Source organism: Zalophus californianus, chromosome 16, assembly GCF_009762305.2.
Source record: "Zalophus californianus isolate mZalCal1 chromosome 16, mZalCal1.pri.v2, whole genome shotgun sequence".
Taxonomy (NCBI): domain Eukaryota; kingdom Metazoa; phylum Chordata; class Mammalia; order Carnivora; family Otariidae; genus Zalophus; species Zalophus californianus.
In genome coordinates this window covers 56,582,079-56,608,305 of record NC_045610.1, presented here as the reverse complement: position 1 = coordinate 56,608,305, position 26,227 = coordinate 56,582,079, and the positions used below count along the sequence as shown (strand labels likewise).

Below are 26,227 nucleotides of genomic sequence, written 5' to 3'. Positions count from 1 at the left end.
TTTCAGATTATTAAAACTTTTTTTAAAATTTATTTGACAGAGAGACAGCGAGCGCATAAGCAGGGGGAGTGACAGGCAGAGGGAGAGGGAGAAGCAGGCTTCCCGCCCAGGTGCCCCCAGATTAAAACGTTTGTGATAGGGGCGCCTGGGCAGTTCAGTCGGTTAAGCGTCTGCCTTCAGCTCAGGTCATGATCCCAGGCTCCTGGGATCGAGCCCCGCGTCGGGCTCCCTGCTCTGCGGTGGGCCTGCTTCTCCCTCTCCCACTCCCCCTGCTTGTGTTCCCTCTCTCACTGTGTCTCTCTCTGTCAAATAAAATCCTTAAAAAAAAAAGTTTGTGATTACTTTCCAAGTATGTCTAGTAATAAGCATCACTGTCACTTTGACCTCTTACATGTAGAACCAAGCACTTTCCAACCATTATCTCATTCAGTCCTCAGAACTCTGTGCAATTGAAATACTATCTTGTCCTTATTTTACAAATGGGAAACTAGCGCTCAGAAAAAAGTCCAGATTCAAGCCCTGATTTCTCCTATAGGAGCCTGAGATAGCAACCACCGTACTCTGCTTTACCTCCTAGTCGATAATTATATGACTTTCAAGGAGGGCATGTCTGCTCATCGGCTATCTTGGTCTGAAGGGTTTTTTGTTTTATAAGTTTTGGGAAAAAATAAATCATTAAAAATAAAAGTTTTGGAAATTTAGGCCCAGCCTGTAAGAATGGGAAGACTTTAATCCAAACAAGTGGTCAGCACATAAAGAGATGATCCATGCCTTCTAGAAGAGAACTTCTCTCTGGCTTTTCATGAAAACCCAGGAGGGTGGTTAACCAAGGATACAAGCTTCCAACTGCCAGGAAAGAGGAGGCTACACAAGGAGGAATGTTGATTAATTTTTATGGAAATATTGAAAAAGGTCTGCCTTGAGGAAACATGCAGGACATGGGAAGACCTCCATCCTTGTTTGCTCAAGACTTTCCCGTTAGGATCTTGTAAACAGCCATTCTTGAGCCCTCCAAGTGTTGTCTGCATTTGTTGCAGGGATAGATTTACCCAGACAGGTGGAAGAGTCATGACTTAAGGGTTATAAACAGCTGCAGAGGCCAGGGCTGCTCCATAGTCTTGGTAGCACGGGATGTGACTGTTCCCCACCACCGAGCATTAACCAGCCTTAGAACAGGCCCTCAAATCGGAACGACTGTAATTTTGGTCTAGTACATGCACCACCCATGACAGCTAAATAATATTAAAATGTGAAGAATTTCGGCTCGTTTTAAAAGGGATCATCTTGGCTTGCTTTCTGTTGCTGACTCATAGTGCTGCTGTTTTGAGACGGTCATATTTCCAAATGGGACACACAGTAGGTATTCAATGAATGTCAATTTGTGGCAGTAATTTTCATCCCTTGAGGAGCATGCCTTACTCTATCTCTCCATGAGTAAGGCAAGTAAGTGAATGGTAAAGACAAATCTGTCCTCGGCTTGTGGGTTCCAACTCGCCCAGGGCGAGCTTTTCCCTCGGTCAGGTAACTTTCTCAAGTGACAGCGAGCACAACTTGTGCCCAGTGCGGGGCCGGTTTGTCCTTTGTCCAATCATCACCGAGATTTGGGGGTGGGGGAGGGGGAACTTCCAAAGACCTACCGTGACCAGGAAGGGGGCGGGTTTAGGCTGAGCTGGGGCCACCGCAGCCCATCAAGGTGCCCGCACGATGCTTGGCACTCCAAGGAGCCAATAGGAACAAAAAAGCTATTTGAATTGACCAATACCGGCAGGGTGGGGGCGGGTGTTTTTCGAGCCTTATAAAGGCTGCGGCCGGTGAAGCAGGCGGTGGCGGAGGCTCCTGCAGCGGTCGCTGGCGGTCGGGTGGGGAGCACTTGTGCGCCCCTCGGACCTGACCCTTTCAGCGCTCTGCTCCCGCTCCAGCCTACCTCGCTCTTCGACACCATGACCACCACCACCACCTTCAAGGGAGTCGATCCCAACAGCAGGAATAGCTCCCGGTGAGGCTGCGGGGCCGCACCCGCCCCGCGCGGAGCTCGGGAGGGTGGGGGCGGGAGAGCCGCTGCCCGGCGGCGCCACGGGGGCCGGGCGGCCGGTCGTTGGCGGCAATGTGCCCGGGGCGCCGCGCTCGTGCCCGGCCGGGCGGCGGGGCTCGGCAGTCGGCTCCGTCTTTGTGCCGTCCCGCAAGCCCGGCGCGCCGGCCCCGCCCGATTCCCGCTCCTCTCCCATTCATTGCTGCCCCGGAACGAGGGGTCGGCCGGGGAGGGCCGGGGCCGCTCGCCTTCGCAGTGCGGCGGGCTTTCGGTAGTCGGGCCATGCGGAGAGGGTTCGCTTCCTTCCCTTTGCGGCGCGGCTGGCCCGGCCGCAGGGCGGTGGTCTTGGCCCCCAGGTGCCCGGGCAGCCCCCGGGGCGCCCTGGTCAGGCCCCATTGTCCCACCCCCGGCCACGCGCTCCTGCCTCTGGCCCGGGGCAGGTGGCGGCCCCGCGCCCGGCGCGGCAGTCACCTCCTGCGGCCGCAGCAATCGAGTCTTGCGGGCTCCTACCCACTGGGGCCCGCCCGGCAGGTGTTATTTGTGGTCGTTCGGGGCTGGTCATCGCGACCCCCACGCCCGTCAGGACCAGCCGTCAGCCCTCTGCAAAGTGCTTCCCCTCTGCTAACAAAGGAAAGACCCCTACTCCTTCCCCTCCCGCGCCCACCTCCGAACACGAAAAGGGGCTGAACCAGTCCGAGTGGGTTTTCTGCGCTCAAACCCTCGGACCTTGGTCTTTGCTTCCCACCTCTTCCCTTTCCCCCTTTGACGTTTGCCAAACGAGTTCTTCGCTGGCCCGCGTTCCGGAGCTGGAGGAGGGTTCCTGTTCTTGGGCGGGGCCGGAGACATCCATTGTCTCTTCCGTACTATCTCTACCTGGGAAGCCGGGGCCTTTCTGGCCAGTCTGGCTACTGCATTTGGGGAAGAGGGCACTGGGTGTTTGGACTGGAACCCTTTTCCAAGCCCTTGCCTGACTTGGTGGAAGGGTTTGTAACCGGTGGAAGGTGTCCACATTGTCTCGGCTAATTGCATACTGTTCTTTTAAGGTGCATACAGGCATTTCTGGGATCCTGCTCAAGGCTTGTAGGAAGCTTAGGTCCACTTTTTCTGGGCATCTATTCTTCACTGATCAAGATCTGCTGTCGTGTGCGGGTCCTTGGGGTCCTGGGCGAGTGGCACAAAGGGAGCCATTTTGTGGGGCTAAGAAGACGGCTGTGAAATAGTGCCTCACGGGGGTTGGAGAACTTGGGGACAAAAAGCTGGCCTCAGCAGTGAGTCTTAGGCGGGAGGTTGGACATCCCTTTTCAACTCATTCCTTTCCCTTACACAATGTAGAAAAGAGTGGGAAAGATTTATAAAACTAAATTGGTGGGTCCTGGCAGGTTGGGGACCTTGAGTAGGACAGACCTATGAAAATACTGGTCACTCCCTCTTCTGTTGTCATCCTTGCAATGAGATCATTTTTTTCAGAGGACACTGGAACACACTGAACCTTGGTTTTTCTTTTTGTGCCATGCGGTCAACTTTCTGCTGGTTAGACTGTAGTGATTGGAATGTGAAAATTGACACATTATGTAAAAAATCAGGTTTTATCTTTTGGGGTTAAGTGCTGTTTAGTGCTGCATAAAGAATTTCAGTAACCGGGTCAAATGAATTCCTCATGCTGGTTTTTTGATATGTGTATTGGAAATGTGAGACTGGAATGGTTTTTGGTTCTGCACAATAAGTGTTTTCATTCACCTTTTGTCATCAATTTCCCTCCAATATTGTGATCTCAGGACTGGAGCTTTGTCCTTGTGTTTACTTCTTACCTCTCCTTCCTCTGTAAGTTTACCTGAATTCTTCACTTGTTTCTGCAGTAACATTCTTCTGGCTCCATAAGCACATTATACATTTAGTCTGGTAGGGGATGATCTGCAAAGATCACATGCGAACTCTGGGGTTTAAAGAAAGAAGAAAGAAAAAGAGTAATTTTTAAAAAATTGCTATCCGTAGTACTTGGGCACATTTTTGTTGAGTCTCAAATATGTAATCCTGGTTTAGTTCAGAAAGAATAGGAGGATCTTAAAAAATAAAACTGAAATAATTTCTGTCTTATGATCCAAATCCTTTGTTTGGGGATGTCTCACTGTTACAAATGGGCTTTACAACACTGACGTCATCGGAGTAGGTATTCCCTGCTATTGAGGGAGGAACACAGACCTTTAAAAAAGTTGGGTGCTCAGAGCTTTGACTTTCTTTTTAAGCTGGTGTTTGGGTGCTAGTATCTCCCCCCCCAACCTTTTTTTAATACCAAAAAATACTTCCCAGCCTGCTAGGGTTCTGGAGATTTTCATCTTGCTAAAATAATTCATGAGGGTTTAATTATGATGGAAAGGAAAATCATTCTAATCTCTAAGGAGTGAAGGGGATGACAATGAAGCAAGTTAATTTTGATTTTATTTCAGGTGTCTTTGTTGATTTGGGGAACGACGGATAAAAACCTGGTTGCTTCAGACTTTAACATGAAAGAAAGCCTATTAAGAATTTATAACACACCTTTAATTATGATTTAAACAGTTTAATTAAGCAAACCTACAATTAATCATCTTCATAAAATGCCTGGACACACTTTTTTTTTTTAAGATTTATTTATTTGAGAGAGAGCGAGAGAGTGAGTGGGAGGAGGGGCAGACGGAGAGGGAGAGAGAGAATCTCAAGCCGACTCCCTGCTGAGCATGGAGCCAGATATGGGGCTCAATCCCACAACGATTGTGGGAGAGCATGATCTGAGCTGAAACAAAGAGTCAGAGTCGGACGCTTAACCAGCTGAGCCATTAAAAGTGAGGCTGTTGAACCAGATAGAACAGAGCCGAGCAAACTATCACCCAAGGGCCAAATGCAGTGGGTGCCTGATTTTTATATTCATAAATGGTTGTAAAAAAAATTCATTTCTTGACTTGTGGAAATTACATGAAAATCAAATGCAGTGTCTGTAAATAAAGTTTTATTTGAACAGAGCTGTGCTCATTCGTTTTCATGTTGTCTGGGGCTGCCTTTGTGCTACACAGCAGAGCCGGATAACTGCAAAAGACCGCATGACCCACAGTCCAAAAGCATTTGCTCTGGGCACTTTACACCAGAAGGAGAGGATCCTTTCCTCCATGTACTGCCTGATATTCTTTGAGCCTCTGGAGGGTTCTGTACTTACTGATAGACTTTATGGAGGAGGTGGAGGTTTAAGAGATAGGCTAGGTTTTGAAGAGCCCTTGAGGAAAGGGTAGAGAGTGCTCTAGGCCTGAGTAAGAATGGGAGTAAAGACCCCAAAGTGGAGATGAACCAACTATTCAGGGAAAGGTGAAGAAAGTGGCTAGACTGGATTGATGAAGAAGGTAAGAACTAGATAAGGTGGAGAGGCCCGTTGATAGTTGGTCAAGATACCTTCAGCCCTGCCTGGGCTTAACTAAGGCTTGCTTCTGCTGACTTGTGGGCAGCAGGGACAAGGTAGGAAGGGGCGGTGGTAGGGAGCCCAGGCCAGGGTGTCAGCTGCACCCGAGGGAACAGAGAATCAGGATTTCTGTTGCAAGATGCAAGGGGACATGGGTACCCACGAACGATCACATGCCATGGCCAGTGGGAAAACTAGAATTGTCAAAAGAAACATTGTCAGGGAATTCTGGGTCCCAGAAGCTGCCTTTACAAGAATTTTAGATTGGGGCACCTGGCTGGCTCAGTTGGTGGAGTATGTGACTCCTGATCTCGGGGTTGTGAGTTCAAGCCCCATGTTGGGTGTAGAGATTACTTTTTAAAAAATCTTTAAAAAGGGTGCCTGGGTGGCTCAGTTGGTTAAGCAACTGCCTTCGGCTCAGGTCATGATCCTGGAGTCCCAGGATCGAGTCCCGCATCGGGCTCCCTGCTGAGCAGGGAGTCTGCTTCTCCCTCTGACCCTCCCCCCTCTCATGCTCTCTCTATCTCATTCTCTCTCTCAAATAAAAAAAAAAAAATTAAAAAAAAAAAAAGAATTTTGGATTAATGGCAATATAGAAAAATATGAAGTATGAAAAAGGACATTGAAATTCACCTGAAACCCCATCTGAGAGCACAAACCCTGGATAACATTGTGTGTATGTATTCTCAGGCATTTATGTCTAGTTCAGATGATAGTAGCTAGTAGCTATGATGGCTATGTTCTAGGTTCTGTTCTGAGCACAGTCTATAGGATATCCTTAGAATAGTCTTACAAGACAACTGCCATGAACCTCTTCTTCTAGAAGAGAAAACCAAAGCATAGAGAGAGGTGAAGCAGTTTTCCCAAGGTCACACAACTAGGTAAGTGTATCTCTCTATATACACAGCATTTTATGTAAAACGTAATTGGCCTTACGTTTGTTTTCCAACATTTTTCATTTGTTGTGTTTTGAATAACTTCTCACATCTACTAATGAAGGTAAATCTGACCCTAATGTATCCAGTTTTCTGTTGTACGGACATGCTTTGATAACTAAGCCCCTATTAAGGGCCAGTTAGGGTATTCCCAATTTTATTAACAGATTAACATTTTTATAGGAATACCCTTGTACATATATCTGGTTATCTGATTAGGATAATTTCTGGAAGTAGAAATGCCGGTTCATATAAAAAGCAAACAGTTGACACATACTATCAAAATATCCTTGAGAAAGTCTGTACAAGGAGCGCCTGGGTGGCTCAGTGGTTAAGTGTCTGCCTTCGGCTCAGGTCATGATTCCAGGGTCCTGGAATTGAGACCCACATCGGGCTCCCTGCTCTTCGGGAAACCTGCTTCTTCCTCTCACACTCCCCCTGCTTGTGTTCCTGCGCTTGCTGTGTCTCTCTCTGTCAAATAAGTAAATAAAATCTAAAAAAAAAAAGTTTGTACAAATTTGGGGTGCCTGGGTGGCTCAGATGGTTAAGTGTCTGCCTTCAGCTCAGGTCATGATCTCCAGGTCCTGGGATCGAGCCCTGTGTTGGGCTCCAACTCAGCGGAGTCTGCTTCTCCCTCTCCCTCTGCCTTTCCCCCTGCTTGTGCTCTCTGTCTCTATCTCTCTCTCTCCAATAAAAATCTTTTTAAAAATTTTAATTTATTTTTAAAAAATTTTATTTATTTATTTGACAGAGAGAGACACAGCGAGAGAGGGAACACAAGTGGGGGAGTGGGAGAGGGAGAAGCAGGTTTCCCGCCGAGCAGGGAGCCCGATGTGGGTCTCGATCCCAGGACCCTGGGATCACGACCTGAGCCGAGGGCAGACGCTTAACAACTGAGCCACCCAGGCGCCCCCAAAAATCTTTTTTTTAAAGAAAGTTTGTACAAATTTATACTCTCATACTTTAATTGTGCTGGCAATTGGCATTTTTTTCATATTTACCAGTCTGATAAGCAAAATATATATGCTTTTGTTTTAAATTTCATTTATTTGCTAGTGGGATTGAATTTTTAATGTTTAGAGGCTATCCATATTTTTATTTTTTTATAGATTTTTTATTTATTCATTTGAGACACAGAGATAGAGAGAGCATGAGCAGGGGAAGAGGCAGAAGGAGAGGGAGAAGCAGGCTCCCCGCTGAGCCAGGAGTCGGACGCTGGGCTTGATCCCAGGACCCCGGGATCATGACCTGAGTTGAAGGCAGATGCCTAACCATCTGAGCCACCCAGGTGCCCCGAGGCTATGCATATTTTTATTTTTATTTTATTGTTTTGATTTTATTTATTTATTTGACAGAGAGAAAGACACAGCAAGAGAGGGAACACAGCAGGGGGAGTGGGAGACAGAGAAGCAGGCTTCCCACGGAGCAGGGAGCCTGATGCTGGGCTCGATCCCAGGACCCTGGGATCATGACCTGAGCCGAAGGCAGACGCATAACGACTGAGCCACCCAGGCGTTCTGCTATCCATATTTTTAAATTGCCTGTTAGTACCTTTTGTCCATTTTTGTCTTGTGATTCTTTTTTTTTTTTAAGATTTTATTTATTTATTTGACAGAGAGAGACACAGCGAGAGAGGGAACACAAGCAGGGAGAGTGGGAGAGGGAGAAGCAGGCCTCCCACTGAGCGGGGAGCCTGATGTGGGGCTCGATCCCAGGACCCTGGGATCATGACCCGAGCCGAAGGCAGACGCCTAACGACTGAGCCACGCAGGTGCCCTTGTCTTGTGATTCTTATACTTTTTTTAAGTAATCTCTACACCCAATGTGGGGCTTGAACTCATGACCCCGAGATTGACAGTTGCAGGATCTACTGACTGAGACAAACAGGCACCCCTCTTCTCCTTTTTTTTTTTTTTTTTTGGTTTAAAGATTTATTTTAGAAGGAGAAAGTGTGTGTGTGGTTGTGGGGAGGGGCAGAGGGAGAGGGTTAGAATCCTCCAGCAGACTCTTTGCTGAGCAGATCCCAGGACCCTGAGATCATGGCCTGAGCTGAAGTCAAGAGTCAGACACTTAACCGTTGGAGCTGCCCAGGTGTCCCCAGTGGCAGTCTTTTTGAGAGAAAACTCAGAATTCTGAGGAGAAACTGACAAACTCTTCATTGTAGTAGGAATTGTTAATAGATTCCCTCATTAAGTGAAAAAACATACTTAAAAATCAGTAGATTTGAACAACTCACATTTAGTAGGCTTGATCCTAGTAGACCAATAGAACATTGGCAAATACACATTCTTTTCAAACATATATAGATTTATTAAGTTGACCAAAGATTAGGCCTTAAAAACACCTTTCCTCAAATTTCAGAGGATTCATGTCATACAGGCAGTTGTCTGTGTTATAATTAAAAAGCTAGAAATTAATAAACCAAAAAGACCCCTATGTTTGGAAACTTATAAATGTACTTTTAAATAATGTGTGGGCCAAAGAAGAAAATAATGGAAGTGAGAAAATATTTAAAATGCAACAATAGATTTGGGGCTCCTGGGTGGCTCAGTTGTTAAACATCTGCCTTCGGCTCAGGTCATGATCCCAGGGTCCTGGGATCAAGCCCCGCATCGGGGTCCCTGCTCGGCGGGAAGCCTGCTTCTCCCTCTGCCTCTCCCCCTGCTTGTGTTCCCTCTCTCGCTATGTCTCTCTCTGTCAAATAAATAAATAAAATCTAAAAAAAAAAAGCAACAATAGATTTATTTATTTTTTTAAGATTATTTATTTATTTATTTGACAGAGAGATGCACTAGTAGGCAGAGAGGCAGGCAGAGGGAGAAGTGGGCTTCCCGCTGATGCGGGGCTCGATCCCAGGACCCTGGGATCATGACCTGAGCCGAAGGCAGCCGCTCAACCGACTGAGCCACCCAGGCGCCCCAAAATGCAACAATAGATTAAAAAAAATCAAGACTTGGAATGCCCTTAGAAGGGCACTTAGAAGGGAATTTATGCCATAAATGTTTTGATTTTTCCTTTCTAATGTAAGGAGCATCATTTGCAAATGACAATTGTTATTTATTTGGGAACTTGGATGAGATGGACATCCTTCTGGAAAAATATTTCTCAAACTGATTCAAGAAGAAGTAGAAGACCAGACTGACTACTCCTGTCCCCAATAACGGAATAGAATTAGTAGTTAGAAAATCTTCCTGTAACACCATGTCCATTTTCTCTTTCCGAGCAGTGACAGGACAAGTTAAATTGAGTTTTTCCAGGGAGGGAACACATTGATCAACCCGAGGCAGGAAGCTCTGGAAATGTGCCAGTGCTGGGTTTCCTTGCTGAACCGAGAGCTATAGAGGGTGTCCAGTGGTGCCTGGTTATCGAACATGCTGGGAGTCTTCCACCAATGTCTCGTCTGGACTTCCTCCTTGTGGTTAGTCCCTCATGTTTGCTAGTGAGAACGCAGCGTGCTTTAGAGGTGTATAAACAGGGCTCGCTGGTGACGCCCAGACAGGAGGAGAGTATCATAAGCTTTCCTTGGTTTTCCAAATTGATCAACTTAACTTTTACATGTTTATTCTCCCACTTTTAGTTTTGTTGGAAATAAAAATGGAAATGCCTTCTGAATACATAAATAACAAGATGCACTTCTAAACTTCTTTGCAAATATATCCAGCTAAGCCCATTAGGCAAGGTCTGTTAGGTCTTTTGCTGTCTCCTAAAAGGGGACATCAACCAGGTTTTTTCAGCTGCCTTGTGCGTCAGACAACCTTACTACAAATATTCAGTTTTTTTTATTGAGAATAGTTGACATACAATATTATATTAGCCTCAGGTGCACAACATATAATATTGGACAATTCTATACATTGTGAGATGCCCACCACGATAAGTGTTGTCCATGTGTCACCATACAAATTTATTCAATATTATTATTTTCCCTTTGCTGTACTTTTCAGTCCTGTGACTTACTTATTTTATAACTGGAAATTGGTACCTCTTAATCCCCTTCACCTGGTTTACCCATCCCCCTGCCCCCCCTCCCTTCTGGCCACCACCAGTTTGTTCTCTGTGTTTGTGAGTCTATTTCTGGGTTTTTTGTTTGTTCATTTGGTTTGTTTTTTGGGTTTCATGTAGAAGTGAAATCATGTATTTGTTTCTGTCTGACTTATTTCATTTAGCCTCATACTCTCTACATCCATCCATGTTGTCTCAAATGGCAAGGTTTCATTCTTGTTTATGGCTGAGTAATATCCCATTGTACCCATACACCACATCTTCTTTATCTGTTCCTTTATCAGTGGACACTTGGGCTGCTTCCATATCTTGCCTGTTGTAAATAATGCTGCAGTAAACTTAGGGGTGCATATATCTTTCCAAATTAGTGTTTTTGTTTTCTTCGGGTAGATGTCCAGAGTGGAATTACTGAGTCATATGATACTTCTATTATTAATTTTTTCAGGACCCTCCGTACTGTTTTCCACAGTGGCTGCACCAATTTCCATTCCCACAAACACTGTACAGGGTTCCTTTCTCCACATTCTCGTCAACACTTGTTGTTTCGGGGCGCCTGGGTGGCTCAGTCGTTAAGCGTCCGCCTTCGGCTCAGGTCATGATCCCAGGGTCCTGGGATCGAGCCCCGCATCGGGCTCCCTGCTTGGCGGGGAACCTGCTTCTCCCTCTCCCTCTACTGTTCCCCCTGCTTGTGCTCTCTCGCTCTCTCCATCAAATAAATAAATAAAATCTTTAAAACAACAACAACAACAAAAAAAACAAACAAAAACACTTGTTGTTTCTTGTCTGTCTGCCACTAGCCCTTCTGACTGGTGTGATCCAGTGTAGAATTTATACCATGGTGAATCAATTCCTTTTTCCCATTAGCAGCTCTCACTTGTGGGGGGTGGGGTAGGAGGAACGAATGGGTGAGGGAAATGAAATGAAAGTTATTTGAAAACATTTATGCCTAGAAATGTTTTGGTATGATCTGAAATGGATGTTTTGCCATTATGCCAAGGGTTTTGCGGCCTCCAGGCGGTGGATCCAATTTTTCATTAGGCTTTGATGAACCAGCAGAACAGCCTGTGAGGAGGAACAAAATGGCATCTAGCATCTTTGGGACACCTGAGGAAAATCCTCCTTCATGGGCCAAGTCGGCAGGTACTGCTTATATCTGTGATCACTGGTAAAAGGGACAGACCCAGCATGAATAACTAAAGTTGGTTTTGTGTGATGAGCAAAATCCAGCTCAACCGTAATGAGATCAACAACAGTTAAAGCTTGTCAGTGGAGGAAAGACTGGGACCAAGAAGTGGGAACTGCTGAGTCTTGAGGGGTCAGAATAAGGACTGAGGTCAAATTGGGTTATTTGGTAGAATTTTTAAGCTCTCAGTTAACCCTCCTAACCCTGTTTGCTCATTTTGTAATATGAGACTACCACGAACATCACTCACGAAAGAATTGTTTTTGCTTTAGTTCTTTCTGTTGTGTTCCTCACGAAAGTATGTTTTAATTCAGGTGCCAAGTCTAGTGGTGGCAGAGAGGATTCTGAGTCATCTGGACCCCAGAGAAGGAACTCTTCTGAAGCGAACGCTGGAGACTTCTTAGATCTGAAGGTCAGTGTGACAACATGGGGGGGAAAGGGGCTTTGAGGTTAATACAGTTTAGAAATTCACTTCTCTCCTATTGTACGAAGAGCTTCAGTTCCACCACTGGAGTCTCACATAGAGATAATTAGGAAAGGGACTGAGGCCATATTGGGAATGGAAGATCAATAAAGAATAAAGTCAGAAAAGTGAGGTGACATATCTGGGTTTGTTCAGATGTCTCTTCTACCAGTAGGATTAGTCTCTCTCCTTCACTGTTGATTTTGGGAACTTCTGGATCACACTTATTTCCTGTGTAACTCATATGTAATAGCATTTGTGAGTTCAGACTGTTTTCGTTGTTGGCAAACATTGCCCAATTGTTTTGAGCCGAACTCCAGGAGAACTGCAGCCTGGGCGTTACCCTTAGGTGTCTGCAGAGGAGCATGGTCCCATGCCCCCAGGGATGTGTCTAGAAGCCTGTGAGCAGGGACCTCCGAGCACACAGAGGCATTAGCTGTGCAAATGTGGAGAGACCTCTGTGGGGTTTGGAATTTATAGAGCCCCTTCAGCAACTGGATAAGGAGAGGGAGAATGGAAGGATAAATTTACCAGTTTCCCATTCTGATAAAAGATCCTCTGAAATGCTCATTGAATTAGGCCATTGATGGAAATGTTCATGTTTTTTGGTGTGTTGGATATTGCTGGCACTGGGGCAACTTGTCCTGCAGCATTTTTGTTCCGCCTCGTCCCGAAGTAAGTAAAGGTCGTAATGTAATTGTTTTGTGTCCTGACCCTGGACTTGACTGCATCAAAATGAAATTTCACATTTGGTTTCAAATAGATAGTAGCCTGTCAGAACTGTGACTGCTTTATTTGTTTGTTATAAAATTAAAATCTGGCATAAGTTTTGAGGGGCACCTGGCCGGCTCAGTCAGAGGAGCATGTGACTCGATCTCAGGGTTGTGAGTTTGAACCCCATGTTGGGTGTAGAGATTACTGAAAAAAATTAACTTAAAAAAAAGAAAAAGAAAAACTGAAGTAAATTTTAAATTTCTTTTCTTTTCTAGGGAGAAGGCGACATTCATGGTGAGTCCTTCTGAAGCCCAAATTTCTGGTTCTGTAAATGGTTTTAGCATAGATTGGAATTTTTACTGAAATCATGTCTTGGAGAAAGAGACTGGGGAGTGAAACCTGGCTTTGCCCCAAGTGCCGGCACACACTGAGTTGGGAGGAAAGAAAAATGAAACTGGGAAGTTAGCAAACATGGCCACGTTTGCATCTGCCACAGTGAGAGCAACGTCAGAAATGCACCAGAAAGGAAAAACAGAGAGTCTTTCACAAATATGTGTACAGTAGTCAGGCTGGTGTCTGTTGTTCTTAATGAGAGCTTTTTAGTAATAAGGTGCTGGCATTTCAAGCTTGGCCCACAGCATTTAATTTGCCAAGTTTGTTTGATTTTATGCTGAGGTGCTTATTCAGCAAGACATCGGTCGGTACCTCTGTGATCTTGTAGATGATGATTTAGGGGGCAGATGTAAATTCTCAGCATCCATGTTACCAGTTAGATGTGGAAATGAGCTATAATCATTTATTTAATGATGTTCAATCTTTGAAGTATTTATTGGAACTTCCTTAACAAGTGCCAGAGAATTACTTCTGCATGTAATGAAAGGCTCGTGCGTGTCAGGCAGTAGGAATCAGGTGAAAGTTGACTCAGTGAAATGCAGCCGTCCGAAGGCCGTCTGGTCCAGAAGGAAGAGGCTGCTTCCTCAGGGCCTCTTTCTACTATTACATTTTGTGAGGCAGTCGTCCTGTGAAATAGGTTTAAGAACCAGATTCCTCTTCTGCCCTCTCAGACGACGTTTCTTTTCTTTTTTAAAGATTTTTTTGGGGGCGCCTGGGTGGCTCAGTCGTTAAGCGTCTGCCTTCAGCTCAGGTCATGATCTCAGGGTCCTGGGATCGATCGAGCCCCACATCGGGCTCCCTGCTTGGCAGGAAGCCTGCTTCTCCCTCTCCCACTCCCCCTGCTTGTGTTCCCTCTCTCGCTGTGTCTCTCTCTGTCAAATAAATAAAATCTTTAAAAAAAAAATAAAGATTTTTTTTAAGAGAGAGAGTAAGTAAGAGAGCACGAGCGGGAGGAGGGGCAGAGGGAGAGGGAGAAGCAGACGCCCTGCTGAGCAGGAAGCCTGACCCAGGGCCTGATCCCAGGACCCTGAGATCATGACCTGAGCCAGAGGAAGAGGCTTCACTGACTGAGCCACCCAGGCGCCCCTCAGACAGTGCTTCTTGATGGGCATGGTGGGAGGAGAGTCTCCTGAACCTTTGTGAGCATTACCTGGGTTCCTCCTCGGTGCCCAAGTCACTGTCTCACTGGACTGAAGATGAATTCGTTATTGTTTGTGTCCAGTGTGTTCTGTTTGCAAAGACTCTTCTGGAGGTAAAGAAATCTTCAGGGCTTTTCAGTTTTGCTGCTTTTCATCTTCTGAAATACTTCCACATCAGACCTTACTTAGCAAGAATCAGCTAATCCTTAGTCACTACTTTTGGACAGTGGATATAGTTAGAAGTCTGGGGAGCCTGGGGAAATATGTGAGAGCCCCTGATGAAATTAGGAAAAAAATGTGTCATTATTCCTGCTAATAATAATTCTCCCCCAGTTCAGTTTGTTATAGATTGTTCAGGTGAACAGCACCCTGCGCTGAGTAGTATGACAAGCCTTTACTTTTAGTTCATTTGTCGTGAAGTGACAAGGGGCATAAGAATTCAAGATCCATCTGGTGGCGTAGAGTCCTGCTGCCAAGCTACTTTGAAGTCAAGCTACTCTACTCAGTTTATTTTTTATTTTTCTTCTTTCTACTCAGTTTAAGTAACACAGATTTTGTTTGGACATAAGGAAAATTGCCTTCCTCTTTTGGGGAATGAAATACAGGAATGGCTAAAGGAAGCATGTGGGAAATCTGTAGCAGAGGGAGAAGGTCCACGGGATTTAGGTCGAAGTCTTTCCCGCCTTTAGGCAAGTTGGACAGTCGGCTGCACTTCTTGATGTTCTAATTCTTTCATTCTTATAATAAACCACTATATCATTTATTCTGATGTAAGTGTCTGTTCAGTGACCTCATTGATGTGCCAAGGAAGAAAGACAAGTCAGGAGTATTTAAGATAGGTATTATAGTAGAAGTGTTTGTGTTTATTTTTTTATTATTTTTTAAAGATTTTATTTATTTATTTATTTATATGAAAGAGAGAGAGAGATAGGGAGTAGGAACACAAGCAGGGGGAGTGTGAGAGGGAGAAGCAGGCCTCCCGCTGAGCGGGAAGCCCGATGCAGGGCTCAATCCCAGGACACCGGGACCATGACCCGAGCCGAAGGCAGACGCTCAATGACTGAGCCACCCAGGCGCCCCAAAGATTTTATTTATTTGAGAGAGAGTGAGCATGGGAGGGAGGGGCAGAAGGAGAAGCAGACTCCCTGCTGAGCAGGGAGCACGATGTGGGGCTCAATCCCAGAACCCTGGGATCATGACCTGAGCCAAAGGCAGACGCTTAACTGACAGAGCCACCCAGGCGCCCCAGTGTTTGTGTTTAAAGTCCCATTTTTCAGTTATTAGATTCAACAGACAAAAGCTTTCTCTGTCAGGTCCTGTGTAAGTTTCTAAAGCCTTACTCTCAGTGCCTGTACTTGCCTCATTATAGACTAAAGGGATGGAGTAACAGACTAGCTTCCATTCTTTCCGGCTGGAGTATTTCTGACTAGACAAAGGAGCATTTAAATTAAGGCCTGCTCTTGTTTATTCTCCATATGTGCCTTTTTTTTTCTTTCACATGTTATCTAGTCGTGAAAGACAAAACTGTTTTGTTTTTTTTTTAAAGATTTTATTTATTTGACAGAGAGATAGAGAGCACAAGTAGGCAGAACAGCAGGGGCAGAGGAAGAGGTAGAAGCAGGCTGTCCGCCGAGCAGGGAGCCAGACATGGGGCTCGATCCTAGGACCCTGGGATTATGACCCAAGCCGAAGGCAGCCGCTCAACCAACTGAGCCACCCAGGCGCCCCCAAAACTGTTCCCTTAATAATGAAAGGCAAATATAAGATTGGTGGGTGTGAGCTTGATTTATCTAAAAATCATTTTATGGAGGGGTACCTGGCTGGCTCGGTCAGTAGAGCATGAAACTCCTGATTTTTTTTTTTTAAAGATTTTATTTATTTATTTGACAGAGACACAGTGAGAGAGGGAACACAAGCAGGGGGAGTGGGAGAGGGAGAAGCAGGGACTCGATCCCAGGACCCTGGGATCATGACCTGAGCCGAAGGCAGACGCTTAACGACTGAGCCACCCAGGCGCCTGAGACTCCTGATTTCGAGGTCATGAGTTTGAGCTCCATGTTGGGCATGGAACCTACTTAAAATAAAAAAAAAATGATAATAAGGATGTGAGGGCAATCTGGCTGCGACATCTGTCACCCCATTGATCGGCTGATCTGGCTAGCAAGGCGGGTGTCCCCTTCCTCCCTCACCATTCCATGTGCGTCCCTCCCGAAGCTGCACGCTCGGTCGAAGAGGACGACCTTCCCCGACAGAGGAGGACTGTTCTTCGGTCAAAGGTATACGAGTAGTTGTGCTCCCCTGCTAGACCCTCCAAACAAGCTCTCAAGGTCCATTTGTTAGGAGAACGTAGGGTAGTCAAGCTTTGAAGACTCTAGACACATCCAACTGAGGCGCTGCACGTGGCAGTCAGTCTTTCTAAAAAATATAAAAATTTAAAAAAAGATAATAAAATAAAAATCACTTTATTGGAGGGGCACCTGGCTGGCTCAGTCCATGAAGCAGACAATTCTTGATCTCGGGGTTGTGAGTTCAAGCCCCACGTTGGGTGTGGACATTACTTGAAAAAAAAAAAAAAGTCTTAAAAAAATAAAAATCATTTTATGGAAATTTTATGGAAATAAATGACCACAGTAGAGGTGCAAGGTAATGTTGTGTCCTTTAGTAGTACTCCTATAACTGCCTGATCCAGACAGACAATGGGGAACTGTTAGAGCATGTGTAGTGGTGAGGCCAAGTCCTAGCAGCAGCAGCAAAACTGTTTAAATCAATAGGCTGGTTCAGGTGGAGTTCATGCTCTGTATTTGACCATCTTGGATTGTTTCAGGATGTCAGTTTTTGGGTTTTGTTTGTATTTACAGTAAATGGGACATATTTAAGTCCTTATCAGAGGACTTGGGTAGTTAATTTTGATGCATTTGATCCTGCTTCTTGTGCAACAAGAATGTGGCAATGGGAAACGGCGGGGGGGGGGGGGGATGACCCTTTCTTGCTACACTGTTGTTTATAACTACAGGGCTGTCATTTTGGAAAGCTTCATACTGATTTTTACTTGTAGTTGGTAATAGTATAGAACATTGTATGTGTTATGTTACCTCTATAGAATGTTCCAAATTTTCATAAAAGGTCAGAAGCAGAAGTAGCATATTTCTGAGTTTTTTTTTTTTTTTAAGATTTTATTTATTTATTTGAGAAAGAGAAAGCACGAGCAGGGGAGAGGGGGAGAGGGAGGAGCAGGCTCCCTGCTGAGCAGACCTGAGCCAAAGGCCCACGCTTAACCCGTTGAGCCACCCAGGAACCCCTATTTCTGAGTTTTTTGTTGAGTTTCTGATCTTAAACCTCTTCCCCCTTGGACTTCTCAGTATTGAAGTCGGCTAAACCAAAAACTTGGTACAAGTGGTTTTAGGAATATGAACTTTTAACGGTTAGTCTTTGAGGGACTTAAAGTACATTTTTTCAACATCAGAACAGTACATTTTTTCAACATCAGAACTTTTTCACTGGTGTCCAGTATGAGTCCATGTGACGTTCTTAGATTATAACTAGTTATTTCTCTTCTATTGCTTCCAGGGTTTTGGAACTCCTAAATCTAGGGGAGGGAATAAATGTCTTTAAACCTTAAGGTAGTTTTCTTTCAGGTTTTATGAATTAGTATTTGGTTTCTTACACTAAAGGTGCCTTTGTGTGTATGTGTAAGAAAGAATGAGAGAGAGAGAGAGATTTTATTCTAGAGCAGGTGTTAGAATATGCAACTGAATTGAATTTGGTAGTTTAACACTGAAATGAGACCTGGCCTTTTGCAGGCACTTTTGACTTGGAACAAAGACTTTTCCATGTTTGGAAACTGCCTCATGAAGAATATATGTTTGGGGGTGCCTGGGTGGCTCAGTCGTTAAGCTTCTGCCTTCGGCTCAGGTCATGATCCCAGGGTGCTGGGATCGAACCCCGCATCGGGCTCCCTGCTCAGCGGGAAGCCTGTTTCTCCCTCTCCCACTCCTCCTGCTTGTGTTCCCTCTCTCGCTGTCTCTCTGTCAAATAAATAAATAAAATTTTTTTTAAAGATTTTATTTATTTATTTGAGAGAGAGAGAATGAGAGACAGAGAGCATGAGAGGGAAGAGGGTCAGAGGGAGAAGCAGACTCCCCGCTGAGCGGGGAGCCTGATGTGGGACTTGATCCCGGGACTCCAGGATCATGACCCGAGCCGAAGGCAGTTGCTTAACCAACTGAGCCACCCAGGCGCCCCTAAATAAATAAAATCTTAAAAAAAAAAAGAGAATATTATGTTTTGTTGGGAATTTCACAGATTAGTGGATCATCAAGCAAAGTCTAGGATGTTGGTAATAATGCACTAATTCTCAAGACTTTGACATGGAAAGTACCCAGTTAATATAAATGGGAATGACCTGATTAGTGGAGATATTATAAGTCAGTAGGGGAAAGGTAGATCTTTAATAAATGATGTCAGTACAGTGGATTATCTTTGTGGTTAGAAAAAGAAATCAAGGGGCGCCTGGGTGGCTCAGTTAAATGTCCAACTCTTTCTTTTTTTTGTTTTGTTAGAGAGAGCACACGCAGGCGACTCCAGATCTCAGCTCAGGTCTTGATCTCAGAGTCAGGAGTTCCAGCTCCGCATTGGGCTCCGCTCTGGGCGTGGAGCCTACTTGAAAAGAAAAATCAAGCTCACCTAGTAATCATGGAAATGTAACACCAAACAGGAATGAAATAACATCACCCATTAGTTTGTCAAATTTTATTTATTTTTTAAATGGTATTTTTTTTTAAACATTTTATTATTTGACACAGAGAGAGAAAGCACAAGTAGGCAGAGTGGCAGGCAGAGAGAGAGGGAGAAGCAGGCTCTCCACTGAGCAGGGAGCCGGACGTGGGGCTCGATCCCAGGACCCCAGGGATCATGACCTGAGCTGAAGGCAGCCGCTTAACTGACTGAGCCACCCAGGCGCCCCAGTTTGGCAAATTTTAAAGTGAGGTGGTTATCAAATGGTGGGTGCGCAAAGCTGTACAGACAGTGTACTCTGACGCAGGTTGGGGGTAGAGCACAGGACAGCCTCTTGGGAGATGATGTGCAGTGTCTATTCATATTGAAGATGGGAGCCCTTGTATCCCTGTGGGCACCTGCTCTAGACTATCTACGTTACAGCTTTGTTTGGAATGATTGGGTTGGTTCCAATTTTTTGCTATCAATAGAGCAAATACAATACTATATTATGTCAAACATATGGATAGACTCTGTGATACAATACCATAAAGCAATTAAGGTGAATTATGACTATGCGTATAAATGGGTAAATTTCTAAGAGTGTAAATAAAGGAAGTTTGTATCATTTTTGTCAAATAAAACAAAAACAAAAAACAGGAGTATGTATTATCTGTTGGGAATAAAATATAAATATTCATTAAACAAAGGGACTAGACACAACTCCACAGTAGGCACTCTGGGAGTTGAGAGAAGAGACACATGTGGAGGTATATTAGGGGGTCAGGGGCCTATAGCTTATCTGTAATGTTCTTTTATTTTAGAGAAAGAGAGTGCAGTGGGGAGGGGCAGAGGGAGAGAGAATCTCAAGCAGACTCCCTGCTGAGCACGGAGCCCCATGTGAGGCTTGATTTCAAGACCCTGAGATCACAACCTGAGCCAAAATCCAGAGTCAGACGCTTAACCGACTGAGCCACCCAGGTGCCCCACTTATCTGTAATGTTCTAATTTAAAATACTTACATCTTCAGGACACCTGTCCCTCCCCCTGCACTCTCTCTCTAATAAACCTATAAAAAAAAAATAAAATACATCTTCATATATGTGTATAATTTAGAAAACATACACAGAAAAAGGCCTGGGGACAAATATGACAAAAGACCTAACAGTGGTTAGTTTTGGGTTGTGGGAACATGGTTGAATGACTGTTGCCTTCTTTAGGTATGATTTGGTATCTCCAGGTATGATTTGAACCATCATCCAAGAAAATCTTAAGACTTTTTGTCTTACCTGGAAATAGTTGTTAGCCTTAACTTCCTTCTGTTTTCCTAGAAAACGTGGACACAGACTTGCAGGCCAACCTGGGGCAGAGTGAGGAGAAGCCCGTGCCCGCTGCCCCTGTGCCCAGCCCAGTGGCTCCGGCCCCGGTGCCATCCCGAAGAAACCCCCCTGGTGGCAAGTCCAGCCTCGTCCTGGGTTAGCTCCGATTCTCTTGAACTCTGTCGTTTTGTTTGTTTGTTTTCTCCATGCTTGTGAACTGCACAACTTGAGCCTGACTGTACATCTTTTGGATTTGTTTTCATTAAAAAAGAAGCACTTTATGTACTGCTGTCTTTTTTTTTTTTTTTTTTTTTCAAAGAACAGGTTTCTCTTTATCTGTCCTGATTCCTCTGGGTCTGTAGGCCATGGCATGAGTGTTTTCTAGTAGTAGATTGGAGGGAAAGTTTTGTGACACTTAGTACAGTGTTTTTAAGAACAATTTGGTTCCAAATGTGTTAGAGGATCTTTTGTACTGAGGTTTTTAAAACCCTTTTCTTGTCAGCTTTACTTGGGTTTACCAAGCCTTGACTGGACAGACCAGTAAACAGTCCACAGGCACCGATCCTTCCGACCCCCAAACACAGGGTTGTCTTTATTGCCAAACCTACTTGTTGTTGGCCTATCTTGCCAGTGCCCTTTGCTAAAAGCATCTTCCTGTGCCATATGGAACAGTAGAGGCCGGCGCCTCATGCCTTGCTGCCTGCAAAGCAAAAAACTGCCTTTTAAATTTTTGAACCTTAAGAAATAAGCCAGATACTAACTCGACTAGCTGATGAGCTAAGCCCGCTGCTCTCATGCAGAGGAAGGCTTCGATGTGCGCTCAAATGACAAATTCCAAGTGGTAAGCAAGCAAGGGCGGTGGCCACATGGAAGTGGGTCTTCGTGGCGAACAGACCCCAAGGGGGCAGTGCTCTTCTTAGGTAACTTGAAGCTGTGTGCATGATGCTGGTGCTTGACCATGAACTGAAGTCTCATCCTTAAAATGTGTGTTGTACTTCACAATCCTGGACTGTTGCTTCAAGTAAACGATGTACAAATTTTGAAACATTGTGTCCTGTGTCATCTTTTTGAGATTGTTTCAGTGTTCTACCTGTTCAGTTGCTTTTTTTTTTTCTGTTACCCTAAATCCTATTGCCCAAGGATTGATGAGTCATTCAAGTGCAACAAACTGGGCGCCTGGGTGGCTCAGATGGTTGGGCGTCTGCCTTCGGCTCAGGTCATGGTCCCAGGGTCCTGGGATCGAGTCCCGTATCGGGCTCCCTGCTCGGCGGGGAGTCTGCTTCTCCCTCTCCCTCTGCCTCTCCCACTGCTTTTGCTCTCTCTGTCTCTCTCACAAATGAATAAATAAAAAATCTTAAAAAAAAAAAAAGTGCAACAAACTTTTAAACTTTTAAAGTTTAAAGTTACAGCAGGTGTTCAAAACACCAAAATGATATCTGTGGTAATAAAATACATGAGTAGTATGGATAAATGATAGGCAAAATAATTATTAGCCAATATATTTTAGATTCTCCACCTACCCTTTGTGCTGGGCAGTAGTAACATGTAAGATTTTAAGTCCTCTCATCTTGCAAGGTGTCTCTCAACGGTGAGAGGTTACAGAAGAGGACTCCAAAGGAAGGGGCATGAGGACCTGAGGAGACAGAAGATAAGGAAAAAGCTCTTTAGGTTCTAGGCAGAAAGTTCTAGATCGACATGCTATATTAACTGTCCAAATTGGGCATGGAGACTTGGCTTTTAGGTCTAGCTACACTACTAAACTGTGTTCTCTGGCTTGTCATTTAGGGACCAATTTCCTATCTTAAAAAGTGAGACCTCTGAGATGATGAGCATAACCACTGGTTCATTTGAACTATTGGACATTTCCTTGGGAAGAATAAGGGTATTTATAGGTTCTGGGGGGTGTAAAGTCTTTCTCCCTTATGATGCAACGCATTTGGAAAATGAAGTCAGCAGCTTTATTACAGAATCTGTCCAATTTCACTAAAACAGGTTAGCCCTACAAATACTAGCCTGAGTTATGGTTTCTATTAGGACTTTTAGGAAGTAGGAACCCTGTCTGTGCCCTTCTCTCTAATGGTCGGGATCCTGGAAAAGAGATGTCCCTGATTTGTGTCACAACTTGTAACTTCAGTGTTTTGTTTTTTAATAAATTTTATGAAGAGAAGTGCCTAATCAAACTTCAAGTATTGTGAAGGAGGGACAGTGCTGTCAGTCATTATGATATTATCAGAACAGATTTTAAGAAATTCTATGTAAACATGTTTGCTCAGGGTGTTACATTGTCTACTTAGAAAGCTTAGGGTCTAGAAAGTGGAGTTGAATGATACTAAGATAATGATGGCAGAACAACCAGTATTTCATTGAGTTTGGACTTTACACTCAGGTTGTGTGATGTGAGTGGGAAGGGGGGGGGAACCGTGGAGGACTGTTGCCGATTATACCTCTTCAAGGCTTTTTAATTAGATCACTTTAGAACAAGACACTAGTCTCCCCTTTGTAATGCTCCTGTTAACATTGGTTTTGGAAGTACCGGGGTGTTCAGATGGGGAACTACAGGAAGATGGGTCACTTAACCAAATCTGAGTTTACAGTTTGTAGGCAAATCTATTTGGATGTGGTCATAAAATGGCGTAAAGTCTACAAAGGAGCATCAACGAAACTTAGTGTTCCGCGTGTTCTAGACGGGGCTGTAACTGCCAATTCTAGAGCAGACGTCAGTTCCACAGAAAGAACATTGCCGATTACCTGAGCTGGGTGGAAATCGTCTCGGGGTGGAACTAGATGTTCAAAGCGGACGCTCCCAGCCCCAACTCTGGTTTAGGAGTTCGTCTCCTAGGAGCTCGACTCACGCGAGCCAGGGGTCTTCAACAGTCTTTCACTTCAAAGTTACTGGGCGCCTCCATGAGTCGGGCCCTGGGGCCTTTGGTCCGGGGTCCGGCGTCCGGCGTGTTCCTGCGTCCCGCCCCACAAGCAGGGAGGGCGGTGGCCCCGGGACTCGAGGTCGGGATTCTAGGGGTCGCGCCAGCCCCACAAGTTTAAGGAACCCTGAGGCCTTCGCAGGATTTGGGGTCGTCCTCTGCGGAGTGGGGGAGGGGGAGCGGACGTGCACGCGGGCGCACTCTCAGGCCGCCTCGCGCCGCCGCCTTGGAAAGGCCGCGCGCTCCCGCAGGGCCGCGTTCCCGGGCGCCCCATGCAAATGAGACCCGGAGCGCCCTCCCACCCCGCGCCTCCGGAAGTTGCGGGCCGGGCGCCCGCTCTCCCCACCCCCACCCCCCGACCCTCGGCAACCTCGTCCTTCCCCTGCCCGGCGGCCGCAGCGATGGCGGCGGCGATGGCAGCGCGGCGCGCGCGCCCCGTGCGGGTGCTGGTGGACATGGACGGCGTGCTGGCCGACTTCGAGGCGGGCCTCCTGCGGGGCTTCCGCCGCCGCTTCCCTGGGGAACCGCACGTGACGCTGGAAGAGCGCCGCGGCTTCCTCGCCCGCGAGCAGTACCGAGCCCTGCGGCCGGACCTGGCGGTAGGTAGGGAGAGAGCGGGAGGGGAGCTCCTACCCCACAGTGACCCTGGGAGCAGAAGCCCCGACCCCACAGGGCGCTCGGAAGCCGGGCGTCCCCACCCACAGAGAGCCGGCGAGCCAGGTGCCCCGACCACGCAGTGTACCCGGGAGCGGGAGCCTGGACCCCACGTTGTCGCCAGGGCCAAGTGCCCCGACCATACAATGTCCCCGGGAGCGGGAGCCCCGACCCCACAGAGAGCCGGGGAGCCAGGTGCCCCGACCACACAGTGTCTCCAGGAGCGGGAGCCTGGACCCCACGTTGTCGCCAGGGCTAAGTGCCCCGACCATACAATGTCCCCGGGAGCGGGAGCCCCGACCCCACAGAGAGCCGGGGAGCCAGGTGCCCCGACCACACAGTGTCTCCAGGAGCGGGAGCCTGGACCCCACATTGTCGCCAGGAGCGGGAGCCCCGACCGCACAGTTTCCCCGGGAGCCAGGTGCCCCGACCCCACAGTGTCCCCGGAAGCAGGGAGCCCGACCGCACAGGGCTTCTAGGAATGGGAGCCCTCCCCTTGGGCAAGACTGCCTCAGCTCCGTTTCCAGAGACACCCCCTTTCTGTTTAACAGAATCCTCACTTCAGAATCCTTTGTTCACCCTGGACAAGAAAGTCTGGAAGAATGCTTCCCCCTATGTAAAATCCTTTCCCTGTGGCTCTGATTTGGGAACAGGTCCCCCAGGAATCTTACTTTGAGAGTCCTCCCTGGGGCTAGATCTGCTGGAGGCAGAAGCTGGGACAAGAACACGGTTTCTTTCAGGACAAAGTTGCCAGTGTGTATGAAGCCCCAGGCTTTTTCCTAGACTTGGAGCCTATCCCTGGAGCCTTGGAAGCCATGCAGGAGATGAACAACATGCAGGAGTGAGGAAGGGCAGAGAGGGAGGGGCGGTGGAGTAAGGGCCCGTACCACCCTAACTAACCCGTGCCCCTTCCACGCAGCACGGAGGTCTTCATCTGCTCCAGCCCTCTGCTGAAGTATGAACACTGTGTGGGTGAGAAGGTGCGGTTACCCCAGTCCTTCATAGCAAACGGCTTCCTAAGTTCTGATGCTTAAAATAAACCAGCAGAACTTAAAACACAGGAAGTGTGTGTGGGGGGGGAGGGGAGCAGCATCTCTCAAAGGCTGGAGACCCTATTCCCACCTATTTACTCACTGGCCCTACTGACAGACCTGTGTCCTCACTGCAGTACCGCTGGGTGGAGAATCACCTGGGGCCCCAGTTTGTGGAGCGCATTATCCTGACGAGGGACAAGACGATGGTCTTGGGGGACCTGCTCATTGATGACAAGGACACCATTCGAGGTTAGACCTGTTTTTCTGGCAACCTTTCAGGCATCTGGCCTGCTGGGATTAGAGAGAGGGAGTAAAATAGATTACTGACTGCATCTCACTGCCTTTCTCCCATGTCCTGCCCCAGGCCAAGAGGAGACCCCAAGCTGGGAGCACATCTTGTTCACCTGCTGCCACAACCAGCACCTAGCCCTATGCCCAACAAGGAGACGGCTGCTCTCTTGGAGTGACAACTGGAGGGAGATCATAGAAAGCAAGCGGGGGGCCAGAATAGTGGATAGTAGCTGAAGGAAGGGAAGGCAGGCCAGCAGGGAACCCCAGCAGAGCTGAATGGCAGGTCAGTGTCGTGGAGGTGGCCCCCAGCACCGTGGAACAGGGAGACACAGTAACCTCCATTCTCAAAAGCCAGCCACCTGGAACCCAACAAGATGGCTGGCAAGGAAACATGGTGGGAAAATCACTCAGGAACCTTTTTAATAAAACACTTTGACTCACCACTCTTTAAAGGCCCTTTATTCAGGAAAGTAAAGGGCCAGGAGCCCTAGAAGGGGCAGTCGGAATACAGGCTGATAGGCTTTCTCCTCCCTCGTGTCCTTAGTCCAGTGGCTCCAGAACCTGCCCCACCTCCACATCTCAGACACCATCTCTCTTGCGTCTTTTCCTTGGCCGTGTTAGAGGTCAACCTTGAGGGAGTGCAGAAGGGAGGCCAGGAAGCTCCCCATTGCTCCTGAACCTCAACTTTCCATGGGGATCCCATACTGCCTCCCCCGTGCTGACCAGTGTACACTGTGGACTCCAAGCCACACACTTCGGTCTCTGGTCCTGTCTCCCTTGAGCACCACTCTTGCATTCCTGAAGCCCTTTTGTCTGAGATTCACTTCTAGGGGCAGGGATACCCCCCTCACTAACCCAACCCTGATGGCAGAGGAGGACCAGGACTTTCAGGCTGGGGCCATGGGGTGGTGAGGGAAGAGTACACAGCTTCAAGGGTTTATGCCTGTATTCTGACGTATCCTCACCCTCATGTCTGAATGCCTGATGGCTACCTTAAGTCAGTGGGCTGTACC

General features: G+C 46.7%; 2 protein-coding genes and 1 long non-coding RNA gene across 5 annotated transcripts; 2 read left to right on the top strand and 1 right to left on the bottom strand.

Moving 5' to 3' along the window:
* Nucleotides 1-1,806: 1,806 nt before the first annotated feature.
* On the top strand, nucleotides 1,807-21,359 carry JPT1 (Jupiter microtubule associated homolog 1). The gene is made up of 5 exons (XM_027624560.2): nucleotides 1,807-1,996; nucleotides 11,388-11,530; nucleotides 11,888-11,985; nucleotides 13,026-13,044; nucleotides 20,327-21,359. The coding sequence occupies exons 1-5, from the start codon at nucleotides 1,941-1,943 to the stop codon at nucleotides 20,473-20,475; spliced, it is 465 nt and encodes a 154-aa protein (XP_027480361.1). The 5' UTR covers nucleotides 1,807-1,940; the 3' UTR covers nucleotides 20,476-21,359.
* On the bottom strand, nucleotides 16,306-23,196 carry LOC113939004. The gene is made up of 3 exons (XR_003525086.1): nucleotides 23,063-23,196; nucleotides 21,835-21,947; nucleotides 16,306-16,697 (listed from the first exon to the last, which is right to left on the bottom strand). It is a non-coding gene; the product is annotated as an uncharacterized LOC113939004 (long non-coding RNA).
* On the top strand, nucleotides 23,173-25,660 carry NT5C (5', 3'-nucleotidase, cytosolic). 3 transcript variants are annotated; one of them, XR_003525085.2, is made up of 5 exons: nucleotides 23,173-23,834; nucleotides 24,630-24,730; nucleotides 24,809-24,844; nucleotides 25,058-25,172; nucleotides 25,288-25,660. XR_003525085.2 is itself a non-coding variant. In XM_027624558.2 (5 exons), exons 1-5 carry the CDS (start codon nucleotides 23,637-23,639, stop codon nucleotides 25,446-25,448), a joined length of 636 nt encoding a protein of 211 aa, XP_027480359.1. In that variant the 5' UTR covers nucleotides 23,570-23,636; the 3' UTR covers nucleotides 25,449-25,660. The 3 variants fall into 3 exon arrangements, 2 of the variants coding, with proteins under 2 accessions (XP_027480359.1, XP_027480360.1); XM_027624558.2 differs by having other exon boundaries at nucleotides 23,570-23,834; nucleotides 24,809-24,869; XM_027624559.2 differs by lacking the exon at nucleotides 24,630-24,730 and having other exon boundaries at nucleotides 23,570-23,834.
* Nucleotides 25,661-26,227: the final 567 nt, after the last annotated feature.